Source organism: Syngnathus leptorhynchus, chromosome 4 (genome assembly GCF_054491065.1).
Source record: "Syngnathus leptorhynchus isolate UIUO chromosome 4, UIUO_Slep, whole genome shotgun sequence".
NCBI classification, from domain to species: domain Eukaryota; kingdom Metazoa; phylum Chordata; class Actinopteri; order Syngnathiformes; family Syngnathidae; genus Syngnathus; species Syngnathus leptorhynchus.
Window position 1 is genome coordinate 11,255,478 of NC_141198.1, and position 12,596 is coordinate 11,268,073.

Genomic DNA, 12,596 nt, shown 5'->3' on the forward strand with positions numbered 1-12,596 from the left:
CGATCCAGTTCTTCTTTGGACTTCTTGTTCCTTTGAATCTTCTAACCTCCTTTTATCTTCCAAGGTCCTAAATCACGCTCATTCATTTATTGTGTTCAAGCCTTGGCAGAGGTCTGCCCTCTCTGCACGCTCTTGTTTTGAAATGTGGTTTGTGAGGCAAGGATGATACCGCTGACTTCCAGCAGGGGGCAGGGATTTAGAAAACAGCGCAGCAATCCGGTCCCTTTCTACACAGCTCTGAGCTCATATGTATTGACTATACCGCTAAGAACACACCTAAAACATGCCTATTTGATGTAATCTTGTATTTCACAGAACTCTCCCTCGAGGCTTTAAGGCCCGTGTTGAGGGGTTAAGGGTCATACTCCTCAGCTAGGTCAACAACCTTTTTCCTCGCATGTCTTCCTCTGGGTCAGCACTGTAATAACATGCAGTGGTCTTACAAAGGCAGTTTACCACCCAAATGGCAAAGGCAGATATGGACGTGTGCAAATTCCCTCCCACTGGTGATGTAACCATCAGAGAGCACAGTGGAGGAGGTCATGGATAATAAGTGACTAAGAGCTGCAATCACCCGAAGGAGAGGCGACAAATTGCTTGAGTCAGCATATATTCTTTTGACAAATGTGAGAGGGCAACACAGCAGGTAAACACAATTATGGATGTTGAAATTAACAAAAGGGGGCTTCACTCCCCTCACCTCCATTTTGCAACGTGTTTGCCTTCCTACAGCGTTGCTCTCCCGCAGCCTTTTTGTTTTCCACTCTTGTATAAACTCACTGGTGGAACTTTTCCCCTCACACGGAGCAACACTGGCTGTACTAGCGCATACTGGGAAAGAACACTCCAGTACACGGGCACACCCAGGTCTCACGACGAGGCACACACATATGCGCACGTATACACAGGGGCAAGACACACACACACACACACACACACACACACACACACACACACACACACACACACACACACACACACACACACACACACACACACACACACATGCTGCCCTTCAAATAGTTTTTCGCAGCCCTTTATTTGGCAGCATGCCCGGTGGTTAGAGTGTTTCATTTTTCCCTGTGTATGGAACTGGGCAGCTGTCCAGACAGATACACAAAGAGGAGAGGGACAGAGAGAGAGAGAGAGAGAGAGTGGGGGGGGGGCAGAAAAAAGAGAGAGGGGTAGAATAGAGAAGGGGTGGGGGTTAGTGAAAGAATGAGAGCAGCAGTAAGGGAGGGAGGAAGAGGACCAGCAGAAAAACAAGGAGTGAGTTTGCCTGAACATTTGCAATTTGTTCCCTCTGACACCTTATCATGATATTATCTACCCCCCCATACAAACACGACACACCGTTGTCTCCCGCCTCGAGCTCCCCCCCTCCCCGTGTCTCGTCGCTTCTTTTCTTACCCGCTTTTCTCCTTTCTGAACCTGACCACTCGTCTCCTGTGGGAACTACACCCCCCCACCTCCCCGTCTACAGCCCCCCCGTCTCTCTCAAACTCCATTCAGAGTGCTGTTTCCCTGTGATCTGTGTTTCTGACAGCTACACGCACACACACACACACACACACGCGCGCACACACACAAAGCCCTTCTGCAAACAAACACCATGAATTCTAACACAGCTTTGTATCTGCAGCACTTAAAAACTGGCAAGAAAAGGGGGAGGGCAGAAGGGGCAAGCACAGAATAGGAGGGAAATGTGATAGAGAGAGAGCCATAGCACCGTGTTGATCTTATGGTCATTTTCACAGACCCCCCCCCCCCCCCACACACACACACACACACAATCTCTCCCCCCCCTTCCACATCCCTGTTTCCCGCTCTCGTTCTTCCCACCAGTTCTCCCGGGAATAAAGACTTCCATTCATGCACCCGAGGAGACCCACAGTAGGGGAGAGAAAAGAGGGAGGAGAAGGAAAAGAGGTTTGGGGGGAGGGATTGGTGGTGTCAAGGTGGGACACAGCGTATCACTGGGATCAGGGCACAGTGCCATAAAATTGTGTGGGTGCGCGTGCACGTGTGTTTGCACTCTGCCCCGAGACAAAGCTTCACTATCTTCGATCTAGTGACATGTGCGCCAGCCAAAGCATCTTCTGGGAAAGTTGGGTGGGAAAGTTTGGAAAATGCCTCTCGATTCATCCTGCAGCAGAAAATACTTGTTGCGTGTTTTGTTGTTTCCTGCATATTTTACTGGAGTAAATCTATCCCGTAGCTGACTACAAAACTGAATGCACGGCGGCGGGTCTGCAATAAAATATTCCCTCCCACATTTACAGCCGTTATACTGCAGATTGAAGTGCTCCTAAAGATAGAAACAAAGCACCCGAGTCTTCTTGTCACACTGAAATGAATCAATCGGAAGAAAAGCCTTCGATTGGCAGAACTGCAGCATGTCATTAAGCCCCAATTTTGTGCGCAGTAATCACACACACATTGACATGCTACACAAAGTATACGTCTAATCCCTGCTATTATCTTTAATAGTGTGTGTGTGCGCCCGTGTGTGTGTGCATCCATATACATGTGGGGGTTTGTGAATAGCACTACAATGGATAGCCATTTACTTCTTTCATAGTCAATGCTGACATCCAGTATAGAGAATTATTCATGCACTTGTTCATCCCAAAGGACAAGTAGACATGCGGTGCCACTCATACGCACGTACGCATACACGCCTTCCACGTAGAAGCATAATCAATCCACTTGTTTGGCAAAGTGAACTCAAAGAATTTCACACGCAGGGAATGTGTACAAGCAATCAGATGGCTTTTGTACAAGCGGAAACAATTAAGAGCCATGAGCTGCCCTCAATCCTAAAGGATGACTTCCTGTGTGGAATGACGGGTAATTCAAGGCAGAAGCTGTGCTAAGATTAAACGCGTCCTCTTTGACACAGGCAAAAATGAGCTGACTGATTACTTATTTCCATGCAATACATCATTGTCTCGTTAGAGACGTTTCGATCCGAGCATGCCGTTTGACCATTTAGAGAAAATAAATAGTGGGGCAACATTTGTCAATATTTACAATGTGGTGAAGAGGTCTCTCCACATATGTTTAGAACTGCAGAAAAAGAGTTTGAAAAAAACTTTTTTGCTTCTGTTTGAAACGTTTTCTTTTCTTTTTTTCAAAGAGCCGGGTCAATGTAAAGCTGACATGGTCTGAGCAACACTGGCAGAGCTCAAGATTGAATTAAAAAAGAGCTATAATTGATTCTGCCATGGATAATTCCTCTCTGAAAAGTCCTTAGATGATCCCCGGCTTGTCAGTAGCAATGGCGGCGGGTTAGAGAGCCAATGTAATGACATCCTCTGTGACAGCAAGAATGGGCAAAGTGAGACACAATAGTCTTAACCAATCATGCTGCCCGCCTCCCCTCAGGCTCCCCTCACACAAACAATAAACGGCTTTGTGTTGGGCTGCACTCCACTTGCTTCTCCACACACACGCACGCACGCACGCACAGCATCATCTAGAACATTTTAACTCACAACTCAAGCAACATCTGTGCATTTACACAAGAACTGAAACGTGCGCGCTTTGCTAACAACCTGGCCCTGTGTGCAATGTGTGCATTTGCCTCCGGGGCTGGGCACATGACTGCAGCTGCCCCCTCGTTCTCTCCTTTAGAACGGCTCCCCTCCTAGTTGTAGGTGAGAGGTCACATGGAGTGACATTCCTCTCAGTCTGAGAGCAAGCGCGTATTGCAGCGAGCCCAGGGAAATTTAGAGAGAGATGGAGAGGGTCAAAAACACAAGGGGACAAAAAAAAAAAAAAAAAACAGAGCAAAGCAGGTAAAAGACGAGTAGCACGGGGAATTTGGGAATGTGTTTACGTGTGTGTGTGTGTTTTTGTGTGTGTGTGTGTGTGTGTGTGTGTGTGTGTGTGTGTGTGTGTGTGTGTGTGTGTGTGTGTGTGTGCGTGCGCTGAAACGGACCACTAAACAGAAGACTCTAGTGGCTTTTCCCTGCCTCATAGAAACAGCTGTTTGTTTAGTCTGAGCTGCCTCAAGGGACGAACACGTAGACAAGGGATAGACAGACATACACAATTGCAATCATTTATTCATGTCCAAATTCATCCTAAGGAGACAACTAGCATAAATAAAGAGTGCACTACAGAAGGATTACTTTACAAAGTCTTGTACTAAAGCAGCAGGAAAGTAGGAGGGAGGATTGACTCATAAATGTCAATTCTACTTGTTGGGGCATATACTGTCAAATAAGCAGAATTTGTGTTTGGGTGGATTACACAGGGCCTTTTGGATGGGGATCCCACAACACGAAGACAAAAGCACGTCAAAAGATTGGGAAAGTTAGAAAGAAAGAAATATATAAATAAATATGCATATCTATCCCTATAATCCTATCTATCTATCTATAGTCAGAGTTTATATAATCACTTCAAACTAGCTGCAAGCTTTTATAGGGCAAGGAACCATGTTTGGCAACTTTGACTTTTGATTTAACATCATCTAAGCCAGGGGTGTCAAACTCATTTTTGTCACAGTCCGTATCGTAGCTATAGTTTTCATTGGAGGGCCATTATGACTGTCAACGGCTTATATTATACACAGTATGGGCTACACAACAAACTGATGAACTAGTTTGGAAATCAGAGATGAATAAAAATTGGTGAAAAAGGTGAATGATAATAAAAATGGCTAGCAATATTTTTTAAAGTGAAGACAATTTGTACTCGATGCACAATTTGTCTAAAATGATGTGACGGGCCGTATCTGGCCCCGGGACCTTGAGTTTGACACCTATGATTTAAGATATTGACCACGGTATAATGTTACCGAGATCGCTTTGGACGACACATTGTCACTGTCCTCTCCTCATGGTTTCGTGTTTAAACCCTCACCCCATCCCCACACACATGCACACACGCACATACACACACATGCAGGTCCCAGGCAGCTGATGGGGCCATCAGATTTCACTGACAAACACACTTACATTTCAAGTGAAACATAACGAAAGTCAATACTGCACCTGACTCTCCATCAACCTTGACCCATAGCCATCTAAATCCTTAATGGACTATGTCTCTGAACCACTAAATACACTCCGCTTCAATATGCACACACATACACACCGACATACACACACACATAATGCTACCCTTTGAAAAACATGAGGCTTTGACGAAGCAACATGTTTGCCACTTAAACATTAGTGGATGATTTATCATCACTGAAGTTGTTGGCATTTACGTAATTTTATTAAGATTAGGAAGGGCAGGCCTTCATTCGGATGAACGTTGAGCCGGACCGCTTATTATAGTCTGTCTACATCTGCCTGAAGAGCAACAACGACCTGCTGGGGCAGGGCACAATGGTGAATGAATGGGGCTTGACCTCTACGATAAATAGAGACGACGGTTTGTGCGTGTGTCCGATTGAGAAATTAGCTACAGTCCCAACCAAATGGTCAGTGCGCACATACATACACACGCAAGCAAGCGCACACATACACACACACACACACACACAAACTCACAGAAACCCACAGGCAAAAAGCAAATCTAGCCCCGAGGGAAAGAAAGCAAAGGCCAGACTCCAGTTGTCTCAACCCCGACTCACTCACACAAACAAACAATGCACACACACACACATGCACATACACTCACACATTCACAAATGTGGAATCCCCAGCTATCACCTCGACTTTTCAATGTCCATTCGGGTCACAGTTCATCTCTTCTTTTGCATTCCTTTGTGTCTCCCAAATGTGTGCGCTTGCGTTTGTGTGCACGTGTATTTGTGCATGCATCTGTGAGTTTGTGTGAACGTGTAAGTGAGTGTGTGAGTGCTCACTGGGACTGACCTTGCAGAGTCATTCATGTAGACCCCCAGCAGTAGCAGAGCTGATTAGTGAGCAGTCTTGCTTAGCTTCATGAAGACTGCGGAAGCTCCATGCGTGTGTGTGTGAGTGTATGTGTGTGCATCTTAGTGTGTGTACATTTGGTGAGAGAGACTGAACAGAATGTGTTTTGTCTGGACGGTTCTTCAGGTTTGAGAGTCGGCCAAAAGCAGATCAGAGGTTAGACATGAGGTGTGTGTGTGCGTGCGTGTGTGTGTGTGTCAGTTTGGGTGTCGGTGTGTGTTTCAAATGTGTATGGGGGTCAGGAGCAGATGGACAGCTGGTGTTTCAGCGGTGCTAAATCACTTACCCCTCCCCAGTTTGCGCACATGCACAGACACACACACACACACATCGGCACACACGATACATACATCCCTTCCCCCTTCAACCACAGAGAAACGCCCCTTAAAACATTCCCAGCTCTTGCTTTCTCAAAGAGTTCAAACTGATGGACGACACAATAAAGAGGCTGGCCGTTTTCCCTGGGATGACACCAGACACCAAAAATGTGAGCGTTTGGTCAGGCTATATTAGAGGCCATCATTTCATGAGCATAAACATTCATAAATCACTTGAGACTTGCTCTCTGCAAGCAGAACCATTCGCAAAAGCACAAAACGGACACACACGCCGCTATTTTATGAGATCATCAAGTCCCTCAGGTCACCAACCGGCATCCCAGTCGGAGATAAAGCGCCGACATCCAAATGCTAACCATTTTTCGTACAACACACACACACTGGCCACAGCCACCGTGTGCTGCATTCATTTCCTCGTAAATGCACTTGACTAACACATAATAATCCTAAACAATGCTAAGAGACCACCAAGCTGCAAAACACACACACACACACACACACACACACACACCCAGACCGCCGAGCAGAGGGGGCTGTCAAGACAAGATAAGTGTGTGTCTATGGTCACATACACTACGACTACACTTGCGCACACACACACGAATGTACATCCACGACAATAACAACAACACACTGACTGGGCTGCACTCCTGGAAAAAAAAAAAAAAAAAAACTGGCTTATCGCTTTCCCCAGATAGTGAAATGGATTAAGAGCCACATTTGGCGCGTCCTGAGAACTGGACAGATAACCGGGAAAACACTCACTCTAACAGCAATCTGGCCTCAACATGATGCACGTGCGGTCGGTTGTCTGCGCGTAGGCGCTGGAGCGACGGATGTGTGCGCGGGCATGTGTGTCTAGAAGACTGATGCAGTGGTTGACCCAGGACCCAATCCGTTAGAACGCAAGCATTCATCTTGAAAACACACAGCATGCCCGAACAAAGAGCTGTGTGTGAGAGGACGTCCAGCATGTGTGCCATGTCAGCTGGAGACAGAGAAGGGAAGAGCATCATATCCCATTTATGCCTGCGTGTGGGTTTGTCCCCTGACACCAGGCGCCTGCGCATCGTTATAAATGTCCACCGTGAAATATCATGCACTTGCCAAGTGCAAATTTGCTTTCCTCTATTTCCTAAACGTAGCGTTAGTCCTGCGGCAAAAGTGTTCATTGATGTTTGCAAACACTCTGGAATGTCATTTGAAGCATTCTATGAATTCAGAAAGTGCTTAACTAGAAAAAGTATTCAGACTTTTTCTTTCATTTTCGCCTTTATTCCATATGTTTAAGGTCTTGATGTTGAGCAGAATTTTTGCTACATTTTTTTTCTTCCCTCATGATGATTTGTCCCCATTTGCCTCTGTGGGTGATCCTTTCTGTCATTACTCAGTTTCTGTGTCATGTTGTAGTAATTTTGTTGTTTGCTTCTAACTCTTTAATGCTTGTCACGTTATATGATAGTGGATCTTTTATTCATGCACTAAAAAATGTATTATCAAACATGAAATACGTTAAGAGCACATATTTTGCATGTCCATATTTAGAACAGCATACATCTGATTCCGAAATGCGCGGTCATCCAAGTTGGCTATCCTTGATCTCGTTGAGCGGGCTTTCCTAAACATTTCGGGTCACCTGTTGCTGTTGAAAATACTTAAACTGAACAGTTATCGATAAAAAAAGAACAATGGCTAAAAAAAATTCAAATATTTTTTTTTTTTTTATACATATGTGGTTCATAGTCCAATGTGTACTCCATATATTTTTTTTCTGCCACACAGCCAGCCACTCTGCATGAATATCCTCCTGCTTGTCTATTAGAGTCAAATCTCTATATTAATGTGCATCTATTGTCCTCTCCCCCTCTTCTATTCACCGTGCTAGCATACGCACATGCACACTACTCCCTGTGAGAGGGGCCCCTTAACCAGGCTCTCCATATGCCTGACCCCCTCCTCCTCTTTCCAAAGCCCCCTTCTTCTCTCTCTCCATCTCCTGCTCACACTCTGCCTTGTGCTGTGTTGTTGCTGCCCCATGCTGCCATCTGCTACAAGACAACAGTGAGTGAGAGCGGGAAGAGCCGGAAAGAGAGAGTCGGTGGAAAAAGAGGAGACATGAAGGAAGATAAAGTGATAGAGAGCGGGAGAATCGACGTGGACGCCATACAATAGAAAGCAGAGAGGCCGTCCATCTGCTCCCTCCCTCCTCAACGCCCCCCCCATCGCTCCTGACACGCAGCCACACACACAACAAAGAGAGTATTTAACCTCAACACGCACACACACATGGAAGTGTGTGGATGTGTGATGTGTGGGGTGGTGGGGCATGAGGCAGCCAGGGATCTCTCCTTAACCCGTTCCTCTCCACTGAGCCTGCCTGTAATACACCCTTGGGCTGGCAGGTGATGAGTGGATGTAGGGAAAGCATGTCGAGGAGTGGAGGGGGGGGGCACTGGGGGTGTAGGCTGAAGCGACAGACAAGTGATGAAGTCTTGAAACTGATCTGAATCAACACCATCACATCCTACAAGCTCCGCCTCTCCTTCAATCTCAAACCTCAATTGGGACCAGCTTGAAGCCCCCCCCCCCTCCATCACACTATGTCACTATGACAACCTCTGTCAATCAAATGAGAGGCAGCGCTGCCAGATTAGATTTGGCAGCCCAGACGTCCGTGGGCAGGGTTCACGTCCCTCGGCTTGTTCGTTGATACAAAAATTGAAACAAACACTAAATAGTATTTCTGGTCTGACTTTAATAGCATCAGACATTGTCTAACCGCCCCCCATAACCCGCTGAAGATCTCTTTGGAGAAACGATAATTATCTGCATTGTGAATCCACTACTAGACTAGAAAGACTTTATTGTCTTTGTAAATCCATGTTTGTATTTCAAGATTGAACAAAATGAATAGAACAATGCATAATACAAAAGATACAGCAAACAAGATTCAATTGCGCAAATAGAAATGGAATAATGTGACAGTGTATGCACAGATAGCAGCAAACAAACAGCTAACCACCACAGCAGTAGTTACGAAATACATTTTTTCCCACACTGTTTCTACACTGTCAATAATATGATCCACACTTTAGCAAGGATTTTTATTATCCATTCTATGATTGTACCAGGAACCATATTTGCGCACTGGCACTAAAAGGGTGAGTTTATATTTTTTCTGTTTTTGCCAAAATGGCAGTATGACCTGGCAGGAGCACATGAAGGAAATTGTCAGTAGAAAAAAATGAAGCCTTCTCCATCTTGTAACTCTGATTTGATGCTTAAGAAACCATCGCGCACCAGGAAAAACAACCAATCAGAAACAGAACGTGTGACTAATGAGGTGTCATCCAATGTGCCGTTTAAAAAAAGAGCAAGCACAGAGAACTTAGCAAGATTTCTGCTCAACAGGTACAATTATTGCCTTTTTTCTAGATTTCTAATTGATTGTATATTCCAAAAAATGTACGAGGCTTAATGTTGTAGTAACACTTGATAATGGCGGCTGTGGAATGGAGGGATTGTTCACTGTTGTGGCTCATCAGAAACATCTTTGATGTGGTCTTGGTCAGGGACCTCATGTTCTTCCCCACCAACGTCACCCAAATCTGTTGACCTAACTTTGTGTGTGCTGTGGCAACATATTTTTTTCCCCTTACAAAGTTGGAAGCATAGAATTGCACATCATGGTAAGATGAAGAAGATCGGTATTCAGGCAGTCCATGATGAATTAATTTGAAGACATTTGTCTTCCTAACGTTTCCACTCGTGCAAAAGGAAGCTGCTTGTAAAAACGCAAGTCAATCACAAGCTCAGTAAAATGAACTTGATAATCCACTAAATGGAAGTACAAGAGAGCTGTGTCCAGCACGGCGATGACTACACGACACCTTCGCTCCTGCTGAGCCTGTCGAGCTTAGAGCCACAGTGATGGCTATCACGTTTGGACACACACCTACGCACACGCACAAGCACTCCACAGCGTAGGTCAACAGACTCCGCAAACACTAGATTCCCCCAAGGACCTGTACGTACACAGTGTCACACGCACCAAACACCATTGCATGTGTAACGGGCGAGATGGAGTAGGAGTGAGGAGGGGAGAGGAGTCAGGAGGGGTCTGCATGTGACCACAAATGGAGAGAGCAGACACCAGCTGTCACCTGCTTATGTCAGCCCTATTCTCAGCTCCTATGTGTGTGTGTGTGTGTGTGTGTCACTGTGATCTCAGCTAGCCATGACTGGTTTCAATTACACAGCAAACTTTGACCCTTTGTAACTAAGCAGGGAGAGGAACTACTGGAGCTCGGCAGGGAGTGGTTCGTTCATTCGTGTACGAAGGCAGTCGTGGAAGCCAAAAAACGTGAGCTGCATTCTGCTCCTAAGTGCATTAAGCTAATCGCGGCGACAGCAGACTTACTCTTTTTCTGGGCGGTCCTCTGTCTTCATCCTTTTGAACCCGCCCCGATATGGCCACGCCTCCAGCTCGCCCTTGCCGGCCCCCTTTGCCCTCTCCAGCCGGAGGTCTGATGGTCATCCTGATCTCCGGTGGGCAAATATAGTTCTCGAGGTTCTTCGGGGGCTTCTTAGTACGTTTGGTGGTCTGGATCTTCAGCTTTAGACTTCCTTCCTGGAAACTTGCTTCCTTGATGGAAAACTCCTGCTCTTCCAGAAGCCCCTCCCCGTGTTCTTCAAGCCCCTCCCCTTCACTGACGCCACCGTGAATCACATCATTGCTACGTGCCAAGCCGATAGCTCCCGCTCCTTCATTTCGCGCCGCCCCGCCTCCCTGTAACTCCGCCTCTTTGGGTCGGGCCGAGCCAACCGGATCCCGTGGCTCCATCCACTCTCCCGCCAAGAGCCAGTCAGGATGGGGGAAGCTGTGGCAGCCAGCCAATCGGAATGAAGAGGATGGAGATCTGTCGGCGGCCGGGTTGTCGTCAATCAGCTATTGGGGTCGGCTCGGTTGGCCCACTGACACGCTGGGAAGCCACGGACAATCTGAGGAGAGAGCAGGTGAAAGATACCATCAGCAAAAGAATGACAACTCCCCGAGGCTGCCGTCGCAACTCAGACCCTTATTAGCGTTAGCAGCTTGTTGTACTACGATATGTTTAGAAAAACACACAAACTCGCCACAGCATGCTGAAACGCTCTCATTTAGATTTTCTCCCCCGAGGAAAAACAAACTTTTTGCCTCACTTGACATCCTCTCCCCCCTCTCTCATCTTTCATCGCTTCTTGCTAATCTTCCCTCCCTTGCTCCTTCCCTCATTTGCGCCGTCTCGCATATGTGAAGCAAAGCTATGCAGACACTAGTGATCAGTTCAAAATAAGACATTCCTCTTCTCTGCTCCAAAACAAGGCTGAAGTTACCCTGAGGACACAAAGGAGGAAAAATGAAAGAAGCTGACTTCTGTTTTTTTTTTCTTCTTCTTTTCACCAGAGCAGGCGAGGAGGGAGGGAATTACACTGGGGGAATGAGAAGGCAACACAGAAAGACGAAGGGAAGGAATCTAAATTCCTTCCCCAGATGTGGTTTACGAGCTGGCCTGGAAAAAAAATAACACACTGAACTTTTTTACACATGCATGCAGTGGCATATCGACACGTTTGCATGGACAGAAAATCGTACTATGCACACCATGGCAAATAAATAAACATGCCAAGGACAGAATAAACCAGCACACATAGTGCAAGTCCGAGGCTCTGGAGAAAGGTTGGCGGAAGCCATTTTGCTGAGGTAACTGGGTTTCCTTCCTTCAGCTTGTTGTGCATGCAAGTGTGCATTTTTTTTTTTTTAACACAGAAAGGAACCCAAATAAACACCGGCCTACACATCTTTCGCTTTGGGGAATCCCATCAGTCACCACGAAGCTCGCCTGACATAGATACGCACAATGCTGTGTCACACATTGACACATTATAATTTTCCCATATTGACTTAATTACTCTGACTTCAGTTTTTCAAGTACAACTTATAAACTGACGATGACATCATAGACAGGAAATAGAGGGAAAAAACACGGGAGTTGGTCCCACTTTTGCAGTACAACTGCCCCACTCTTCTGGGCACGTTTTCGATTCCATATCGGGATATAATGACTCATGAAAAGGTGTTTCCAAAGACCTTTGTCCAGCTAGCATATACATTGTGAATGATCATTCACAATGTATATGCTAGGACAAAAATGTGAGATGGAATATTTACCTGCTCCTTCCTGGTCTGTTCTCTCCATACTAACAGCTGATAATACCCTACAGGCCTCACACCACATGCTTACAGTGTGATTGAATAATCATAATCCACAGCAGTACTTCAACAAGACCACACACAACCTGTGTGTAATCCACACACAGG

General features: G+C 46.1%; 1 protein-coding gene across 3 annotated transcripts in view; it reads right to left on the reverse strand.

Annotated features, from left to right (window-relative positions):
- The window catches only part of setbp1 (SET binding protein 1), a 30,336-nt gene that overhangs the window by 12,010 nt on the left and 5,730 nt on the right, over window positions 1-12,596 (reverse strand). For all 3 annotated transcript variants that reach the window (XM_085910366.1, XM_085910368.1, XM_085910365.1), the window contains exon 2: window positions 10,656-11,236. In XM_085910366.1, coding sequence (XP_085766492.1) covers window positions 10,656-11,078 — 423 coding nt within the window. In that variant the 5' untranslated portion in view covers window positions 11,079-11,236. The remainder of the gene's footprint in view (window positions 1-10,655; window positions 11,237-12,596) is intronic.